Below are 21,386 nucleotides of genomic sequence, written 5' to 3'. Positions count from 1 at the left end.
TACCCACCCCGCCCCACACACACACACACCAAAATAAATGAATAAATAAATCTAAGATGCATTTAGCAATAGAAGAAAAATCCTATATAACCTAAAATGTAATTAGCATCCTCAGAAAACATTTTGCAAATCATGAAGTTTCATTCTGGACACCTAACGGTAAAGACATTTTAAAGAAAGTTTGAAAATATTACTTTACATTTCTTTTTTTCCCCCTTAGAAACAATGACATTTTGTATCGATAAAAAAAAAAAAAAAAAAATCGCAGTAATTTAAATCCTCATTTCGGTAAAACAGATTTTCAAAATGAAATTCAGTGGGCCATATGTTTAAGGTTTTTGAGCAAATTATATGAAAATGACTCACACAGTACTACACATATATTTTAATCTTTTGTAGAATTTAAATCACCTAAACCACATATGGCTGTATTGGTCTGTATTTTGATCGCTATAGGGGAGAAAAAAAAAAAAAAAAAAGATCAGAACCATGGACAGTCGCCTCCTTCCCTCCCTTCTCGGTCTCTTCCGGGCGCGCACTCGGCAGCTGGCTGCGTTACAGCTCCTCCCTCCTATGTGTGGCTTTTCTCATCAAACATCCTTGGACGTGAACAGTTTCACCGAAGAGCACTTTTCCCTCCGAAATAACCGGACGGACAACCCAGGCTTCAGATATCCTTTATCGACCTGAGAGAAAGGAGCTAAGGTTTTGGATCAGGACTCCAGCGGTCCATCATCCCCCAAAATCTGTGTCAGCGATGGAGACTTGCACTGGCTTCTGGCCGGGCATGCACTTGGCTCTGGGCGTGTGGCTCGTGATAGCCGCTCACAGCTTCCAGAATTCTCAGGCGGAGATAAGTTGCGCATGTTGTCGGTTCCCAGTTCAACTTCACGGAGGTCAAACGCGCGCTAAGCCAGCACCGACAGACGAAGTAAGCGCCATTAAAAAGATCCAAGTGGAGTTTAGGGAACTCGGGATTAGTCGACAAAATGCTGGAAAGGACAACGAGCAAGAGGATGCGCCTCACTTGAAGAAAGGCTCACCAGGGTCCACTGCAGAAAGTCATCGCGGCGGAAAGCTTGATTTGGGTGATGGCGCTGCGCTACCAAGAGCGAAGAGAAACATCCCCGAGTTTGCCGAGTTGAGCCAGAGTGGGCCGACGGGCCAAGATGACCGGAATTCCGGGAGCTCGGTTGAACGGGGCTCCTCGCTGGACGGGCTCTGGTCTTCTGGACTGAGTAGATCGGAAATCAGAAAGAACAGGGACGACGGCAGAGGAAGTAAACAACAGGATGAGCCCAAAATCACAAGCAGCACTTTCGCCCTCACTGGGGATTCTGCACATAACCACGCTGTCGTCTACTGGTCAGGACAAAACAGCAGCGTAAGTCCAACTTCGATGACTATTTTCACTGCACAGCCACAATGCAGATGAACTGCTCTTTTTTGCCAACTATGTGGTTGGCGATCGGGGAAGTACCAATTACGCACTGAGCAGATACTTTGTGGTCTGTCGTGCAGAGTTGCTGGTAAAAAAAAAAAAAAAAAAAAAAAGAGGTCCAAAGGCGCACGACAACATATCAGTCCGCCACTATCAATGAAATTCTATTTTGCGTGACATTTCCCGAATAGAGCCATTTAAGGTCACGCTCTGTAAGTTTAAAGATTTTGTTCCCCGTGATTTATAGCTGGAGAGTGAGAAATAGCTATGATCTATTTGCGTTATCCTAATGCGTGATTCATTCATTTTTTTTTTTCATCCAAATGAATTGATATGGACGAGGAACTCATATATTATTGCACAATTTACTACGAATCCTTTCATTTGTTAGTGTAAGATTTTATTCATGTGATACTTCAGCTTCAATGGATTTGCTCTCTTGATTAGTAGTGTAGTACTTGCTCAAATGAGCTGTGGCCAATGTTAAATTAATTTCAAAGTTATACGCTTTACATAAATTAAAAAGAAAAAAAAAAACACTATGTCATATCTCGAGGACGGGGTTTAGCCTGATTTGCAGTATCACCTAGATGTGGGTTCAATAATTCACTTACTTGCAGCAAAGTGTGAACGCTTTATGTCTTGACAACATTTATTGATTTATTTTATTATTATTATTATTGTTATTATTATTATTATTATTATTATTATTATTATTATTATTGTTATTTGGATGTGTCACATGGAGCATTAACATGGAATTGTATTTCCTATATGTCATTACTTTATATAAATATATCCAATTATGGTTGTCCTCTAGACTGACTGTGGGAAGGGAATGTAAACATTTGAGCGTCCAAAACAGTGGCAGTCTGATGACATTACATGTAAAACACCAGTTCTTACGCCACACACTGAATAGATGACAACACAACCCCCGTTAACACAAGAGAGCTCTCTTTGGACAGGCCACAAAAGGTATCAAGTTCCATTGCAAAGGGTCTTTGTCCTCTTAGCGGTTTCACATTCTTAATGTGATGTTGTGGTTTCTGCTCATGCTTTATTCCATTTGGGGGAAAAAAATGTCATATTCAGGCTTGTCTAAGCTGATTATGACATGGTGCCTGAACTTGGTTTTTTTACCCGCAGTAAAGACTGAGGCGATGTGAGCGGAACATGTTTGTGTGCACATGTAGTGTGTTTGAGTGAGTGTGTGCTGCCTGCTGAGCTTAAGATCTTTAATTATTATCTTGACCACCAAGGCCATCATTTCTCAGTATTTGCGTTCCCTTTGTGGCAAATGGAAAATAACGCCTGGTGACCAGATTATCATCAAGAGAGTTATGCTTCTTCATCTTCATTGCCACATGCCTGTTATGTTGTTGGAGTTCGAAAGACAAGGAGATTAACCAGGAAGTCCTCTGACTTGTCTCCAGCAGTAGTTAAGTTCAAGTAAGAGTAAGTGGCTAGCTAATGAGGAGGACTGCCTGGCTGCAGGCCAGTCACTTTATCACTGCCTATTTGATTCTTTTTTTTTTTTTTTTTTTTTTGCTTCTACCTGCACTTCTGAGACATTTGTCAACAGTATTGGTTGTTTAATTAGACACCTTAAGCCACTGGGGCTACACTTTTGTTTCAGTGATAATTTAGCCCCATGCGTGGTTCTGATGAGGGGCGCGTTTTGCACATTGCACGCTGGTAACTTCTCTACCTACTCTCTCTCTTGCTCTATTTTTCACCTGTTAGCACAAAACTATAGATATCATACATATGACAAAGGCAAAACATTTGGAGGGTTTGAACGGAAAATCTTGGTTTCTATTTTCGTAGATGGTGCAGCTACGCTTCAGCATAAAAACTGGCACATCTTGATTTTCGTGCAAGCGCAAGAGTCACTACGCGTGTTTGCGAATTTGGCAGACCCATCTGCGCCAAGCGGGGGATGTCGATGCGGCGAGGGTGTGCCCTTGGATCTGAGCTTGGCAGAGTGAGTGGGTTGGGAACAAATGATCGTTGGAGGTGATATAAATAAATACAAGGTCCACGGATGTAGTTAAGTTGGCAGCGGTTTTCACCACCTCATTCTGTATTTAATAAGGGTACCCACCAATGTTCAATGCTCCAGTGACGCACGGATCGCTGAGTCCTCTTCAGCATATAGAGATGTCTCCACGTGAGACTTTTGCGCTGCTATTAAAGGGAGTGAGAGAAGCCACTTCGATTGGATAGAATTATTGAAGTCGGCTGTGATTACCCCCACAGCACCATAGTCGTTCCATTTTAAATCGTGCTGGGGGTACGCCGGTGCACGAAACTACCAAAACCGGGTGCAGCCCATTTCCTTGCAAAGTTGGATTTTCGCTCGTCATGAAAATAGAAACCCTTCTCTCTATATATAAATAGTTCACTATAATTTGTCAAAAAACTATTGAAATTAAACTGATGACCTATTATTTCTTCAGATAACCTGCACTTGCCGTTAATGGTATGAAAGCGCTGACTCTGTTCAGGCAAAATTAGCTATTGTAAGCCTTCTCATCCCATGTAAGAAACAAGCACTACTACTATTCTCTTTTTCATTTATCACCTGTTAGTGTTTAAGATAGTTTCTATAACTGCAGTCATGATGACATGATTACAACAGCTATCTAATTTCCTTAACAGGATTACTAAAATACAGTACATACTTCATGTATCGAGTCATTGAGCTTGAAGATACTGTAAAAAAAAATCATCACCAGAGGGAATCTTTAAGTTGTTTTGAATGACTCCATAATAACGAGCCAGCAAATAATACAACTCGGTGTCAGTCTTTTGACCTTACAGTGGTAGTTTGTCCTTATTAATTTATTCAAGAACATTACTGATCTTGAGGGAGGGATTTAATTAGGTACAGTCATGGGTCCTGCTTTAGGACTGACTCCAGCCAAGAAACAACATTTCTAATCTACTTTTTAACTTCATCTGAACTCCAGATACCCCCCAAGAATCCCAATATTGATCAACTTCACTGATTCACCTTCATAGTTACTACTCTTGTACTGTATATGCCACATTTTTTATTTTTTTTTTTAAGAATGGAGCATCATTCACCTATATTTTAAAGAATATAAATAGCAACGCTGTCTCGTTGATGGGCCTAAAGTAGGCATATTGACATTTAATATTGCACGCATTAAAATTTCTGTTGTCTGCATTGCACTTTGTCCTCTTCTTACTGTGTGGCACTGCTCAAAGAAGGCAGGAGCAATCACTCGGGAGCAATAAGAAGCGTGGATCTCATTTCTCTTAATTGCAATGCTCCTAGTTCTTTGCTCCTCAATGCTTCAACAGTGACCCTGAAGTTGTTCTCACGCCACCATATTAAGGAACATCTGAATTGTCTTAAATCTGCATCGAGGTGGTTCCATGGAGGAACTATAATTTAGGAATCACTGACGTTTCCTTCAAGTCTTTCAGCTTCTTGACAGTGATGTATAAAAATGGGTGTGTACCAGATGGATTGTAAACCAACCTGGTCTTAAAATTAAATTGTTAATCTAACATTCCTTGTCATTCCTATTATTTTAGATTCAATATAAATATTAAGATGTTTTATTTTAGGTAGTATTTAACACTAAAATTACTAAATTGCACTGACTCATGGTTACTACGCAGTGAAAGTCTCCAATAGTTGGAATGTCATTTTGTCTAATGCATTTGGCCACATCAAGAAAAAAAAAAGGTTTGATGGTTCTACACTCTTTTTGCGTTTGACCTAATGCATAATAAGAATATCTTGACTTTATTCATACAGAAGTCACGACAAATATGTGCTGCAAGCAAGGGATGTGAGAGGGCAGCTGGTGAGGGGCTGGGGAAGTTCACATTGGAGTTGTAAAAAGTAACGGTGTTGATTATATTTGAGTTTTTTAATTCCACTTAAAAAAACAAAGCATCAAGTGGAAATGTGTTGTGATAGTAATAATTCAGCCATGGAGACGATTGATTTGTGACACACATCAACGTGACATCTCCATTCAAGACTATTGAGCCGCTTTAAGGAATTGAAGAAGCCGCATCGATTGGACAGGTTTGAATTTGGCTGTGGTGACGCCCACACTCGTGCACAGGTCCAATTTTTAAATGCAGTGGGTTTACACCAGTCAACGAAATTACCAAAACCGGGTTTAGCCCGCCTTGCGGAGTTACGCCAAGAGCAACACTGGATTTGTGCTAGCCCCATGACTCGGCCCAGCTTAGTGTTGAGCACACATAAACAATGGTGATCATAAATATTGAAAGGTTTAAGATTTTTGATTGTCGGCCCCGACTGTTTTCCAAGCAGATTGGGGAGGAGAAATCACTCTTAACATATCCCACAACACAATCAGACATCTAGCTCAAACTAGGCTTTATTTTTAGCATGTACCCCACCGAAGTGACTTGCAGTATTTATGTTTATATTTGATTTAAAGTATAAAGATGAGTGTAATGTTACATTCATTGTAAAGCTATTTATATTAAGAATATTTACCAAATCTTGATTTACAGTGGGTACGGAAAGTATTCAGACCCCCTTGAATTTTTCAGTCTTTGTGATATTGCAGCCATTTGATAAAATAATTTGTCACTTTGTCCTCATTCATTTACACACAGCACCCCATATTGACAGAAAAAACAGAATTGTTGAAACAAGACAATGACCCAAAGCACACAGCTAAAATAACGAAGGAGTGGCTTCAGAACAACTCCGTGACTGTTCTTGAATGGTCCAGCCAGAGCCCTGACTTAAACCCAATTGAGGATCTCTGGAGAGACCTGAAAATGGCTCTCCACCAACGTTACCATCCAATCTGACAGAACTGGAGAGGATCTGAAAGGAAGAATGGCAGAGGATCACCAAATCAAGGTGTGAAAATTTATAAAGCATCATTCCTAGAAAGACTCATGGGTGTATTAGCTCAAAAGGGTCCTTCTACTAAATACTGAGCGAAGGGTCTGAATACTTATGGCTGTGTGATATTTCAATTTGTCTTTTTTAATAAATCTGCAAAAATTTCAACAATTCGTTTTTTTTCTGTCATTGTGGGGTGCTGTATGTACATTAATGAGGAAAAAAAAACTTTCATTATTTTTGAAAATGGCTGCAATATAACAGAGTGAAAAATTTAAGGGGGTGTGAATACTACCCGTACCCACTGTATTAACGCCTTGAATAAATATAACTCATTTACACTAACAAATAGTGTGAATTGTGGTAATTTGATCCACTTTCTGCTGTGCCTCGAGGTCAGGCTTATAAAACATATTACACGAATAATCTTCAAGTTAACACTCTTTAAAAGATTGTCAGCTTGGTAAGGTTTAATTTTGTTTTGCTTCTGCTATCTGCAAATCGTAAAACTATTTTCCTGGTTACCTATACATCTAATATATGAGGAAAGAAAATCATGATGTAGGCCGTTTTTTTTCAATAAAAAATATCGACAGTATCCATCAATCTTGTCCTCATTAGGGTTAGGTCCTATCCCAGTTGACTTTGGGGGAGAGAAAGGGTGCACTCTGGACTGGTCGCCAGTCAATTGCAGCGCACATACAGAAGAGACAACCACCATACACGCTCAGATTCACGCCTATGGGCAATTTAAATCAACCTAAAAAAACATGTTTTTGGAATGTAGGAAGAAGCTGGTATACCCGTAGAAAACCCAAACAAGCACAGGGAGAACATTCGAGATTCGAAACAAAATCCTTGACTATGATGCAGAAATGGTCACCCCCACTTCACCATGCTGACTTAAATTCCATCCATCCATTTTCCATACTGCTTATCCTCACAAGGGCGTGCTGGAGCCTATCCCAGCTATCTTCGGGCGAGAGGCAGGGTACACCATGAACTGGTCGCCAGCCAATCGCAGGGCACATATAAACAAACAACCATTCACACTCACATTCACACCTACGTGTAATTTAGTCTTCAATCAACCTACTGCGCATGTTTTTGGGATGTGGGAGGAAACCGGAGTGCCCGGAGAAAACCCACGCAGGCACGGGGAGAACCCTGGTCCTCAGAACTGTGAGGCAGATGTGCTAACCAGTCTTTCACTGTGCCGCCCTCACCTAATTTATTTTTTTTAAATTATAAATAAAATTATAATTATGCAATCCAAAGAGATCCCATACAAGAGCTGCTGTACCAAAAAATATGCCTTTACAAACATGATAATGCACAGTTTTAACGGACACGATTGGACTTTTAGTAGTATGCAGTGGTGTAGAACTGTAATGCATACTGAGAACTGTTTTCAAATATTTTGATTTCTTCATTTGGCTTCATAAGAGTCCAAATTTGGGAAACAACTGTCTGTATGATGCAGTGTTTTTTTTTTTCAGAACCACTAACCTACAACTATTATAAACATAATGTTCTAACACTGTGACTTTGTCAATAAAAACTGAGCATCGTAACCATTTTCAGGTGGTCATATTGTTGTGACTGGTCAGTTAATATCCATCCATCCATTTTCTGAGCCGCTTCTCCTCACTAGGGTCGCGGGGGTGCTGGAGCCTATCCCAGCTGTCATCGGGCAGGAGGCGGGGTACACCCTGAACTGGTTGCCAGCCAATCGCAGGGCACATAGGAACAAACAACCATTCGCACTCACAGTCATGCCTACGGGCAATTTAGAGTCTCCAATTCATGCATGTTTTTGGGATGTGGGAGGAAACCGGAGTGCCCGGAGAAAACCCACGCAGGCACGGGGAGAACATGCAAACTCCACACAGGCGGGGACGGGGATTGAACCCCGCACCTCAGAACTGTGAGGCTGACGCTCTAACCAGTCGGCCACCGTGCCGCGTCAGTTAATATATTATTATATAATATATAATTGCTAAGAACCCTCCTGGAAGCCGTCACCTTATCGTGGTGGAGGGGTTTGTGTGATCCTAGGAGCGAAGTTGTCTGGGGCTTCACGCCCCTGGTAGGGTCACCCATGGCAACCAGGTCCTAGGTGAGGGACCAGACATAGCACGGCTAAAAGACTCCTATGATGAAAAATATGAATTGATCTAGGTTTCCCTTGCCCGGACGCGGGTCACTGGAGCCCCCCTCTGGAGCCAGGCCTGGAGGTGAGGCTCGAGGGCGAGCGCCTGGTGGCCGGGCCTGCACCCATGGGGCCCGGCTGGGCACAGCCCGAAAGGGTAATGTGGGTCCCCCTTCCCATGGGATCACCACCTGTGGGAGGGGCCATAGGGTTCGGGTGCAGTGTGAAGTGGGCGGTGGCCGAAGGCGGGGACCTTGGCGATCCGATACCCGGCTACAGAAGCTGAGGGTGGGTACCCCTTCTTGGAGTCCTTGGAGGGCGTCCCGCTGCGGACTCCATCGTTCTGCCCGGGGACTTCAATGCTCACGTAGACAATGACAGTGAGACCTGGAAGGGCGTGATTGGGAGGAACGGCGCCCCTGATCAGAACCTGAGCAGTGTTCTGTTATTGGACTTCTATGCTCATGATGGATTGTCCATAACGAACACCATGTTCAAGCATAAGGGTGTCCATACGTGCACTTGGCACCAGGAAACCCTAGGTCGCAGTTCGATAATCGACTTTGTGGTTGTGTCATCGGACTTGCGGCCGCATGTCTTGGACACTCGGGTGTAGAAAGGGGCAGAGCTGTCAACTGATCACCACCTGGTGGTGAGTTGGCTCTGATGGTGGGGGAAGATGCCAGTCTGACGTGGCAGGCCTAAACGTATTGTGAGAGTCTGATGGGAACGTCTGGCAGAATCCCCTGTCAGAAGGAGTTTCAACTCCCCCCTCCGACAGAACTTTGCTCATGTTCCATGGGAGGTGGGGGACATCGAGTCCGAGTGGACCATGTTCCGCGCCTCCATTGCTGATGCGGCCGACCTGAGCTGTGGTCGGTGCCGGTCGTAGCGGAAATCCCTGCACCTGTTGGTGGACACCAACGGTGAGGGATGCCGTCAAGTTGAAGAAGAAGTCCTACCGGGCCTTTTTGGCCTGTGGGACTCCTGAGGCAGCTGATGGGTACCGGCTGGCCAAGCGGAATGCAGCTTTGATGGTCACTGAAGCAAAAACTCGGGCGTGGGAGGAGTTCGTTGAGGCCATGGAGAAAGACTTCCGGACGGCTTCGAGGAACTTCTGGTCCACCATCCGGCATCTCAAGAGGGGGAAGCAGTGCACCATGAACACTGTGTATAGTGGGGATGGGGCGCTGCTGACCTTCGACTCGGGACGTTGTGAGCCAGTGGGGAGAATACTTCGAAGACCTCCTCAATTCCACCGACACAACTTCTCATGAGGAAGCAGAGTCTGGGTTCTGTGAGGCGGGCTCTCCTATCTCTGGGGTTGAGGTCACCGAGGTGGTTAAAAAGCTCCTCGGTGGCAAGGCCCCCGGGGTGGATGAGATTCGCCCAGAATTCCTAAAGCCTCTGGATGTTGTGGGGCTTTCCTGGTTGACACGCCTGTGCAACATCGTGTGGACATCAGGGACAGTGCATCTGGATTGGCAGACTGGGGTGGTGGTCCCCCTTTTTAAGAAGGGGAACCGGAGGGTGTGTTCCAACTACAGGGGGATCACACTCCTCAGCCTCCTTGGTAAGGTCTATTCAGGGGTGCTGGAGAGGAGAATCCGTCGGGAAGTCGAATCTCAGATTCAGGAGGAGCAGTGTGGTTTTCGTCTTGGCCGTGGAACAGTGTACCAGCTCTACACCCTTGGCAGGATCCTTGAGGGTGCATGGGAGTTCGCCCAACCAGTCTACATGTGTTTTGTGGACTAGGAGAAGGCGTTCGACCGTGTCCCTCAGGGAGTCCTGTGGGGGTTGCATCGGGAGTATGGGGTACTGAACCCCCTGATACGGGCTGTTCGGTCCCTGTATGACCGGAGTCAGAGTTTGGACAGCATATCCGGCAATAAGTCGGGCTCGTTTCCAGTGAGGGTTGGACTCAAAGCTGCCCTTTGTCATCGATTCTGTTTATAACTTTTATGGACAGAATTTCAAGGCGCATCCGAGGGGTAGAGGGGGTCCGGTTTGGTGGCCTCAGTATTGCATCTCTGCTTCTGGTTCTCTGCAGATGATGTGGTTCTGTTGGCTTCATTAGGCCGTGATCTCCAACTCTCACTGGAGCAGTTCGCAGCTGAGTGTGAAGCGGCTGGGATGAGAATCAGCACCTCTAAATCTGAGACCATGTTCCTTAGTCGGAAAAGGGAGGAGTGCCCTGTCCAGGTCGGGGATGAGATCCTTCCCCAAGTGGAAGAGTTCAAGTATCCTGGGGTCTTGTTCACAAGTGAGGGAAGAATGGAACGCGAGATCAACAGGCAGCTCGTTGCAGCGTCTGCAGTGATGCGGACTTTATCAGTCCATTGTGGGGAAGAAGGAGCTAAGCTGCAAGGCAAAGCTCTCGATTTACTGGTCGATCTACGTTCCTACCCTCACCTATGGTCATGAGCTGTGGGTCATGACCGAAAGAACAAGATCCCGGATACAAGCGGCCGAAATCAGTTTCCTCCGCAGGGTGTCCGTGCTCTCCCTTAGAGATAGGGTGAGAAGCTCGGTCATCTGGGAGGATCTCAGAGTAGAGCCGCTGCTCTTCCACATCGAGAGGAGCCAGATGAGGTGCTGTGGCATCTGATTCTCATGCCTCCCGTAGGCCTCCCTGGTGAGGTGTTCTGGGCACGTCCCACCGAGAGGAGACCCCGGAGACGACCCAGGACACACTGGAGATATTACATCTTTCGGCTGGCCTGGGAACGCCTCGGGATCCCCCCGGAAGAGCTGGATGAAGTGCCTGGGGAGAGGGAAGTCTGGGCGTCCCTGCAAAAGCTACTGCCCCCGTGACCCAACCTCAGATAAGCGGTAGAAAATGGATGTATATGGATGGATGGATAATTGCTCAGAATATCTTTTCCCACACCGATTGAGTGTTTAGCATGTTCAAATAACAAAAGGTGATAAATGACAAAGGGGCCACTGTATCCTTCACTATTTTTGTATGTGACTTGATGGAACAAGTTTAGACAGCCATGGCCTAGAGTAGACTAACCAACATAAACTTGCTTCATATTTCAGTCTGATTTTTTTGACGGTGTCTTGCAATCTTTCTTTGTCACAAGTGAAACTGATTTGGGCCTGTTTTTCTCTGAGAGTAAAATTTGTTGTAAGAGGCATGTAAAGATAACACGTAAACCGTTTCATCGAGCATGTCTAACTTGTCCTCGTCCGCTGTTACCATCCCACTCTTTATTTGTGGTTGTTATATGGGTGTCCCAAGCTTGAACCCAACTATCAATGTAGGGTTAGAAATATTGTGACAAACTCCCATTTGTCGTACTCCTATGTATGTTTCCAAAGAAGCATCCCTACAGTAATGTCAGTTCTTTCTAAACAAATTTATGAGTATTGAGTGACCCTAGAACCTCAGAAATCAAATGCATTATTGCATGGTGTGTGTCCCTCTCTGTCAGGTTTTATATGTGACAGCATTTTATAGAAAAGAAAAAATAATTGAACATCCATCCATCCATTTTCTGAGCCGCTTCTCCTCACTAGGGTCGCGGGCGTGCTGGAGCCTATCCCAGCTATCATCGGGCAGGAGGCGGTGTACACCCTGAACCGGTTGCCAGCCAATCGCAGGGCACATACAAATAAACAACCATTCGCACTCACATTCACACCTACGGGCAATTTAGAGTCTCCAATGCATGCATGTTTTTGGGATGTGGGAGGAAACCGGAGTGCCCAGAGAAAACCCACGCAGGCACGGGGAGAACATGCAAACTCCACACAGGCGGGGCCAGGGATTGAACCCCGCACCTCAGAACTGTGAGGCTGATGCTCTAACCAGTCGTCCACCGTGCCGCCAATAATTAAACAATGCAAAATAATTATAGTTAACTCTTTCACTGCCAGCCCTCCCAGTTAACGTGGATATTTGACTTCTACAGACGTCAATGGCAGTGAATTAATTCATACCACATTTCCACTCATTTAATATTAATTAAAGTGATATTCCAATGGCACTCCCTTTGTTAATTGAGTATGGACTAAGATCTAGTTATCTTTAAAGTTAAAGGAACACACGTTGTGATAGGTCAGTCACATCTAGCAAGTCATCACTCGAGCCATCTGTGTTTGATGGGTGCTCTCAAAACCCCCTTGAGAACAGGAAGAGCACATACAGACAGTGAGTGGTGTTTGAAAGTCGAAATGTCATGCAGAAAAAAGGGCGTGCATGGGGAAAACATGAACTTGTGCGAGTATGTGTGTGTGTGTCTGTGTCTGTGTTTTACCATTTATGACTTAAAGCGCTTCCTGTAAATAATTTAATTAAGTGCTACAATTGTTTTGCGTATCATAGTACATCATGGGTAGCTAAAAAGTAAATGTTTCTTCAATATTAAATTGCCCATGATACTTGTGCGGTGCAGTATGTGTATGTGTTGATTTACAAAAATGGCAAGCAAGGAATGTGGAAAACTCAAAATGCTTAATAAACAAGTAAAAAAAGAAATAAAATGATTCAAAGTAACAAACAAACAGGGAATAGCCTCAATATGACAGGAAACCTGACATGATTCGAGGAATGTGATAAACAACACCGATACATACTGAAAGGTAGCAGGGAACTAAATACAAACAAATTGACGAGACAATAACGCACACCTGGACAAGACACGAGTGGCTAGAGGGAGCTGATTGGTAGACACCCGGAAAAGGGCTGACGAGAACAGGTTGAGAGGAAAACGTAATGAGTAGAAGAGATGAACAAGGGACAGAAAAATATGACATAGTATAAACATATACATATGCCTACATATACATATGTTATATACACATAAGTATAACGAATGAAGCTAACCAAAGTCAACAAAATCAAAGACCATGACATTTACAACTGATTGGGGCAGAGATAAAGAAATGTCTTTTCACCACTATTACAGTGCACTGTTTGGTGTTTACATATAGGACTCGCTTGTATTTTATTTGTGTTATTGTACTGTTATAGTCATTACATGCACACCATACGTAATATCAAAGGGGTCCACACCTTGATAAAAAGCTTACAACAGAGTCTGTTTACTGATTCACACACATTCCTTACTAACTGAAAGGCATTCCACGTCCTCTAGAGGAGATGTGTGCAAAACAAAAAAGGTAATTGCTCAGAGACTTGGGATGCCCCGATACCACTTTTTTTTCAGACAGAGTATGATTACAAGTAATTACATATGAGTACTTGCCAATACAAGTGTCGATACTTGATAATGCCATTACATATTTCAACTGTGATTAAATTGTCTTTTTAAAAAAAAAAAGCAAATACTGTTCAAAAACACAAAGCACAAACATGTCATCAGTGTCACTCAAATAGAAACACTTTCAGGGCTTGAGGTTTACCGAGTTCCGAGTGCCCGGGACAAATTAAATATTGTCACGGGCAAACTAGCAAAACATATATTACACGTACGAAGCCAAGCCCCTTAGCCAGGCTGCTACAGTGCTTCACTTCCTCATTTGAGTGTAAATGCACCAGTTCATGCAAAAACGCATGACAGCCTTTTATTCTGAAGTTGACCCTCGCGGCGCGTTGGAAGCGTGTTAATGTAATGCATGGAATGAATAATCATTGAGGCGGCTGAGACTCTTAAGTTAAATAAATAAATACGGTCCCTGCCATGTAATTTTGAATGTGGCCTTCCCGTTCCTACCTTCATCTTCATTTTGGTCTCTTTTCCCTTGGAACTTGCATTCGCGATTGTGAAAAATCGCCAGGAATATAGTAGCTGTGACTATTCCCTATGTGTACAGCACCTGTATGCATATCCTTGCACTCAGGTCTGCGTAAATATCCTTTTCATGGCAGACAACGCCCGTGTGCATGCGAAGGATTATTTTCGTGCCAAACTGTTTTCGTCCAAAAATGTTGCGATTCAGTATGGAATTATTTGTTTTTTGACTCCTTTTCGCTGTTCAAAAGAGCCTTGTCGACGAGGAAATTGATGAGTTGACACACACCTGATGTCACTTCTGTGATTAGCGGTCAATATGGATGCGCCCAATTGATTAAAAATTTTGCCGTAAAATTGCAATAAATCAATATGGTTGTGTATTTTTCAGCATTTAGGCGGTTTACCCAGAAAAACGTATTAATTAATACCAATCCAGCCACTGCTGTTAATTTGGCCAGTTTCCCTTTAAGGTATCTTCACGCAGCCGACATGGCTCCGACTGCACCTGCGCGGAATTTACATTATACAGTATGTCAGGCTGGTAAAGTGGTATCGCTGTGTAGTATTGGAGCATTTTTTAAAATTCTGAGTACGAATACAAATGTACAATATTGGCACTACTGGTATCTGTATCAGTGCATTCCTATCAAAGACAAATCTGAGAAAACATTTCCAAACACAGCCTTGGCAGTGAGGTGATGTGATTTAGGATATTGGGTTTATAGGTAGGCAACTTGTTAGCACTCACTTTTTCTCGAATTATAACACCCCTCTACCTAAATTACTGATGGAAATACATTATAGAGTGACTTCTAGCTACTCCTTCTGTTCTGGTGGGCGTCTGCTCTGGAAAAGGAGAGGGGAGGAAAAAATAGAATATAATGAATAATGCAGCCTTCCAGCGGACCTTATCTCCCTCATCGCTCAGTCTCTCCTCCCTCCCCTCTCTCTAATTAGTCTACAAATTTGTTTCACTTATTCCTTTTTTTCTGTGACCAGAAAACAAAACACAAAGACTCTATTTACTGTTTTGCAGGCTTTATATGAGTAGTTCATTTGCTTTCTACCTTTGCCTACACACAAAAATTCAAAAGTGCAGATTCAGTTATATCCACTTAGCACAATGCGATATTGCGTGATATAACACCTATAAATCTAGATGACATATCACACTTAAAATGTCACATAATGTTAAAAATCTTTGTACTTAGCCCATCATTGCTACCACGTGAAAGAAACCCATTCAAAAAGCCATCTAATCAGGATGAAATGCACCTGCTTCTACAGTGCACACAGGATCTGAGATTTCATAAAGCTACTCCAATCTTTGAAGCTATGTGCATGTGCACAGTGGAATTCCAGTCTGCAAGACAGATTCTCTCCAAACCAAATGGCCTCATTACATTTCTTGTATGGTTCCTAGCTTCGTGGAGGCACTAATAGAAGACAGTCTGTTATGATTTAGAGGGTTGTGTATAATCATATGGCCAGGCACTCATCCTTCAAGTAAGTTATGTTGCTTGACCTCAATGGCTCTTTCTTTTTTTTTTCCATTTCATTCAAGACATTTTCCACTGCTAGAGAATCCTAACGAACATCACATGACATTGTTTCTCATTCTGCAAAGTTTAAAACCAGTGGATTGACTTCATGGAAAATGGAGCTTTGAGATTTCTGAGGCTCTCTGTGCATCCTGACCTTATCCACCTTTTTTTCAGAGCCAAATGCGATACCTTGTAATGTTGATGTCCCTTGCCATTTCCAAAACACGGGCAATCGGGGGAGAGCAGCCAGGCGATGAGCACATAATAATGTCACACCACAGTGAAACAATCCTACATGCCATGTTTCTTTCTTTGCCTCTACCTTCATCTCCCTTTCCTTTCCTCTTCCTTGTTGTTACAACAATTCTCCTTATGCATTGATATTCACACGGTCGCACATGCACCAAGGTACAAAGCTGGTTGCATAGAATCAGGAAATTGTGACATGCAAACCCGCTTATAATTAGACTTTACACCGATCTGATCGACTTGATCGGTATCGGACAATAATTAACATTTTATGCTTATCGACTGACCGGTTTTAATGTCATAATTTGCCGATCCGATCAATGAGGTCATTGAGTGGCACAGACAACATGTCTGAGACCGACAACACGTCATGCGTGGATCAGACTACAAGACAAATTTGGGCTTTATCTTGTCAACTCAATCGCGAGCGGATACACCCGTTACCATGGCGACGACAACAACAGTGGATCGTGTCATTTGTATTATAAAAACAAAATGGGGGAAAACGTGTGCTGTTGTTCATCGGTGCTCGGGAGAGGACTTTAATTCAAGGATTGCTTGAGATATGTTCACATACTTTTAATACGATACCGCTTGCAAGCAGGCAACAAAACGTTATGTAGCCTAGCAAGCTAGTGCGAGCACTAATAACTGTACGTAAACATGCCGGCGTTATGTCGAACCATGCTCTAAAGTTTCGATGTGTGTTTAATTACAATAAAATATTTTTATTACAGTAAGTTAGCACCCATTATTCGTTCATATCATTTTGTCATGTTGGTTTGACCTGACTGATTAGAATACATGACCTGAATGGAGAATACTTTAAGATACGAGGTATACAGTACACAAGTATATACAGTAAATGAACAAGTCATTTAAATAGACACATTGCTCCATCTTGTGATTGGATCGGTGATTGGTTATCGTTTTTTTAAACTTGCTGATTGGTGATCGGTCGGTGATCGGCCCCAAAAATCCTGATCGTGTAAACTCTACTCATAATCATTTTAAAAGATGACATTAAGACACAATCAATACATACTCTCATTCACAACTCCACAAGTTATTGATCATCAATTCAAATTTTTTACCCTTTCAAATTGTTCTGTGGGTTACAGACCAAAGTAAAACAATATAACATCTGAAAGATATAGTTGCTTGTTGAGATATGGTTGTTTATTTATGATAAAATTATTTTTAGTTTATAGAAACAGATGGTATGCTGTACGTACATACTTACATACACACATACATACATACATACATACATACATCACTGATTTGCAGAAGAGCAACATTTTCAATGAATATTTCAGTTTATACAGTACGTACGTACATACATACATATAGTACATACATACATACAGACATACATACAAACAAAAATACTTCACTCTCCAAGTAAATGGTAAAATGGTAAATGCACTGCACTTATATAGCGCTCTCTCTACACAATCACAGTGCCCAAAGCGCTTTACAAAGCCTCACATTCACACACTCACACACACATTCGTACACTAATGGGCGACTGCTGCCATGCAAGGCGCTGCCAGGCCCACTGGGAGCAAATTTGGGTTCAGTGTCTTGCCCAAGGACACTTCGACATGCGGACAGTCGTACCGCCATCATGACCAACATTAATATACAGTAACATAATAGGTCTAATCAATTCAATTAAAAACTATTTACGCAAAATGGTTAAATAACATTTTTAGTTAGTAAACAAAAACTGTGACAGATTCAATGCAAATGTACTGTTCTTTAAAGTTAAATGCAACTGAACTGTTATAAGCTATACTAAGGAATATGAACTTCCATCCATCCATCCATTTTCTGTACCGCTTTATCCTCACTTGGGTCGCGGGCGTGCTGGATCCTATCCCAGCTATCTTCGGGCGAGAGGCAGGGTACACCCTGAACTGGTCGCCAGCCAATCGCAGGACACATATAAACAAACAACCATTCACGCACACATTCAAACCTATGGGCAATTTTGAGTCTCCAATCAACCTACCATACATGTTTTTGGGATGTGGGAGGAAACCGGAGTACCTGGAGAAAATCCACACAGGCACGGGGAGAACATGCAAACTCCACACAGGTGGGGCCAGTATTTGATTTTTTATTTGATATCAGGTAAGATATGCTGTGTTACCTATACTGCTTGTAGTACCCTATACCCTGAGGTTTACAAACAGCCTGAGTGAGTATTTACTGATGTCTTGACCTCAGGGACCTGAAAGTTGGCTTAGGCCATGCATACAGTTGAAAAAAGTACCGTACTTATTGAAAAAAAAAAAAAAAAACACTTGCAGTTCTCCACTTAGCACACTGTCAATACTTCATTGCCTTCCTTAAAGGCAATTTAATAATAGATGTTGACAAATGGATATGGTTTTACTGTCTCTATGGCACCTCCTTATGGTTGGATATTGGTGGCTTGACCCCCCTCCCCTTTTTAATCTCCTCATTTATGTCTTCAGTGAGAGGGAAACCACAGTTGCTTTAATGCTGCTTTTAGTATTCAGACATGCACTGTATTGCCATGAATACAGTGGAGATTTGAAAAAGTCCCGCAAATAGTGCAGTTGCAAAAGCCCCGTGTAGCTTCATAGTTTTATGCATAATGTTATTTGCTGAGTTGAGTATAAAAATAGGGTGATGAGCATACACGAAGAGGTGCAATCATTCTAAGTATCACATCTCACTGTTAGTCTGAGTGAATGGTGCCATGCCTGGAGGAGGCTGTCACTGATGGAGACTAATGTTGACAGGATCTTCAGTCAATTAACACATTGTCTAATTAAAGTGATCTACTGGTATTGAAAGTGGCTCTAAAAAGGGTACATGCTGCATCAACTTTACAATTGGGTCTGCTTCTTTATTTCCATTTGGGTTTTAATGTTAATAACTTGCTTAAACACCTGCCATTACCAAAGATATTATGTAACCGTCTTTCGCAGATTGTCCCGGAAGACAGCCGATCATCATTTTGGTTTTCTATCTCTTAATGCTCTTCACAATCTGGAAAATCTTACAGCATTACACAAATTTGAATTCTCTCCAGTATTTTCCTCGGGGTAAGAAGTGTCTTTGAAAAAAGTAATGTAGTCTGGCTCTTTTGTCCTGATTACTTTCAGGCTTTTCAGGTGTTGTGTTGAATGAGAACCACATTAAAGTACATCCCTATCAGAACAATCAGTTTTATTTACCTTGCCTCTACAGTGAGTCGCTTTTTAAATGGTAATGAGCCTGAAAAAGTAGTCTAAACTGCTTGCCAAAGACTCATAAACTCTCCCTACATAGGGGAGTGTAAAATGGTCAAGAATATCAGAAAATATTAATCCTCCAGCTCATTTATTTGTGTTTTATGTGATAGCGGAAACCTCTCTCAAGCGCTCAACTACAATATAATTTTGCGAACCATTAAGAGTGAAGGCAAAGCCACTAATGATCCGTTTGGTGAGTCAATGACTTGAGGTGACACTGAATACGGTAACCTGGCAAACTTGGCATCTAAATTCCATTGGGGCCGCATTATAAAAAAAGTTCTTAGTTACTACAGAGACTAAACAATTACTTCATGCATTGCAATGCACAATTTATTGCTATTCTGTGTCACTTGAGAGTGTTTGTGCTATCTTTTTAGAAGGTGTATATACACTGCGTACAGAAAGTATTCAGACCCCGTTAAATTTTTCACTCTTTGTTACATTGCAGCCATTTACTAAAATAATTTAAATAATTTTTTTTCCTCATTAATGTACCCCTGAAAAGGACTGTCCGGTCCCTCTACGACCAGTGTCAGAATTTGGTCCTCATTGCCGGCAGTAAGTCGAAGTGTGTGCAGTGGATACGGAAAGTGTTCAGACACACTTAACTTTTTCACTCTTTGTTATGTTGCAGCCATTTGCTAAAATCATTTGAGTTAATTTTTTACCTCAATAATGGACACACAGCACCCCATATTGAAAGGAAAAAAACAGAATTGTTGCAATTTTTGCAGATTTATTAAAAAAGAAAAACTGAAATATCACACAGCCGTAAGTATTCAGACCCTTTACTCAGTATCAGAAGCACCCTTTTGAGCTAATACAGCCATGAGTCTTCTTGGGAATGATGTTTTTCACACATGGATTTGGAGATCATCTGCCATTCCTCCTTGTAGATCCTCTCCAGTTCTGTCAGGTTGGATGGTGAACGTTGGTGGGCAGCCATTTTCAGGTCTCTCCAGAACTGCTCAATTGGGTTTAAGACAGGGCTCTGGCTGGGCCATTCAAGAACAGTCAGGTAGTTGTTCTGAAGCCACTCCTTTGTTGTTTTAGCTGTGTGCTTATGGTCATTGTCTTGTTGGAAGGTGAACCTTCGGCCCAGTCTGAGGTCCTGAGCACTCTGGAGAAGGTTTTTGTCCAGGATATCCCTGTACTTTGCCGCATTCATCTTTCCTTCGATTGCAAGCATTCATCCTGTCCCTGCAGCTAAAAAACACCCCCACAGCATGATGCTGCCACCACCGTGCTTCACTGTTGGGATTTTATTGGAAAGGTGATGAGCAGTGCCTGGTTTTCTCCACACATACCGCTTAGAACTAAGCCCAAAAAGTTATATCTTGGTCTCATCAGACCAAAGAATCTTATTTCTCACCATCTTGGAGTCCTTCAGGTGTTTTTTTTAGCAAACTCCATGCGGGCTTGCATGTGTCTTGCACTGAGGAGAGGCTTCAGTCGGGCCACTCTGCACTGTGAGCTGTAAGGTCTTATATAGACATATGTGTGGCTTTCCTAATCAAGTCCAATCAGTATAATCAAACACAGCTGGACTCCACTGAAGGTGTAGAATCATCTCAAGGATGGTCAGAAGAAATGGACAGCACCTGAGTTAAATATGAGTGTCACAGCAAAGGCTCTGAATACTTATGCCTGTGTGATATTTCATTTTTTTTTTTATACAACTGAAAAAATTTCAACAATTCTATTTTTTTTCTGTCAATATGGGGTGCTGTGTGTACATTAATGACGAAAAAAAATAACTTCAAAGATTTTAGCAAATGGCTGCAATATAACAAAGAGTAAAAAATTTAAGAGAATACTTTCCGTACCCACTGTATATATATCCATCCATCCATCCATTGTCTTCCGCTTATCCGAGGTTGGGTCGCGGGGGCAGTAGCTTCAGACTTCCCTTTCCCCAGCCACTTCCTCCAGCGCTTTCGGGGGGAACCCGAGGTGTTCCCGGGCAAGCCGGGAGAAGTAGTCTCTTCAGCGTATCCTGGGTCATCCCGGGGTCTCCTCCCTGTGGGATGTGCCCGGAACACCTCACCAGGGAGGCGTCCAGGAAGCATCCTAAACAGATGCCCGAGCAACCTCATCTGGCTTCTCTCAATGCGGAGGAGCAGGAGCTCTCCTCTGGTCCCCTC

General features: G+C 42.7%; 1 protein-coding gene across 1 annotated transcript in view; it reads left to right on the top strand.

Annotated features, from left to right (window-relative positions):
- The first annotated feature begins 375 nt into the window (after nt 1-375).
- Nucleotides 376-21,386, top strand: part of sorcs3a (sortilin related VPS10 domain containing receptor 3a) — a 326,424-nt gene continuing 305,413 nt past the window's right edge. Inside the window, exon 1 of the mRNA XM_061772129.1 lies at nt 376-1,384. Coding sequence (XP_061628113.1) covers nt 758-1,384 — 627 coding nt within the window. The 5' untranslated portion in view covers nt 376-757. The remainder of the gene's footprint in view (nt 1,385-21,386) is intronic.

This window comes from Phyllopteryx taeniolatus, chromosome 4 (assembly GCF_024500385.1).
Source record: "Phyllopteryx taeniolatus isolate TA_2022b chromosome 4, UOR_Ptae_1.2, whole genome shotgun sequence".
NCBI classification, from domain to species: domain Eukaryota; kingdom Metazoa; phylum Chordata; class Actinopteri; order Syngnathiformes; family Syngnathidae; genus Phyllopteryx; species Phyllopteryx taeniolatus.
The sequence above is the reverse complement of the archived record's forward strand: the minus strand, read 5'-3'. Positions and strand labels throughout refer to the sequence as shown.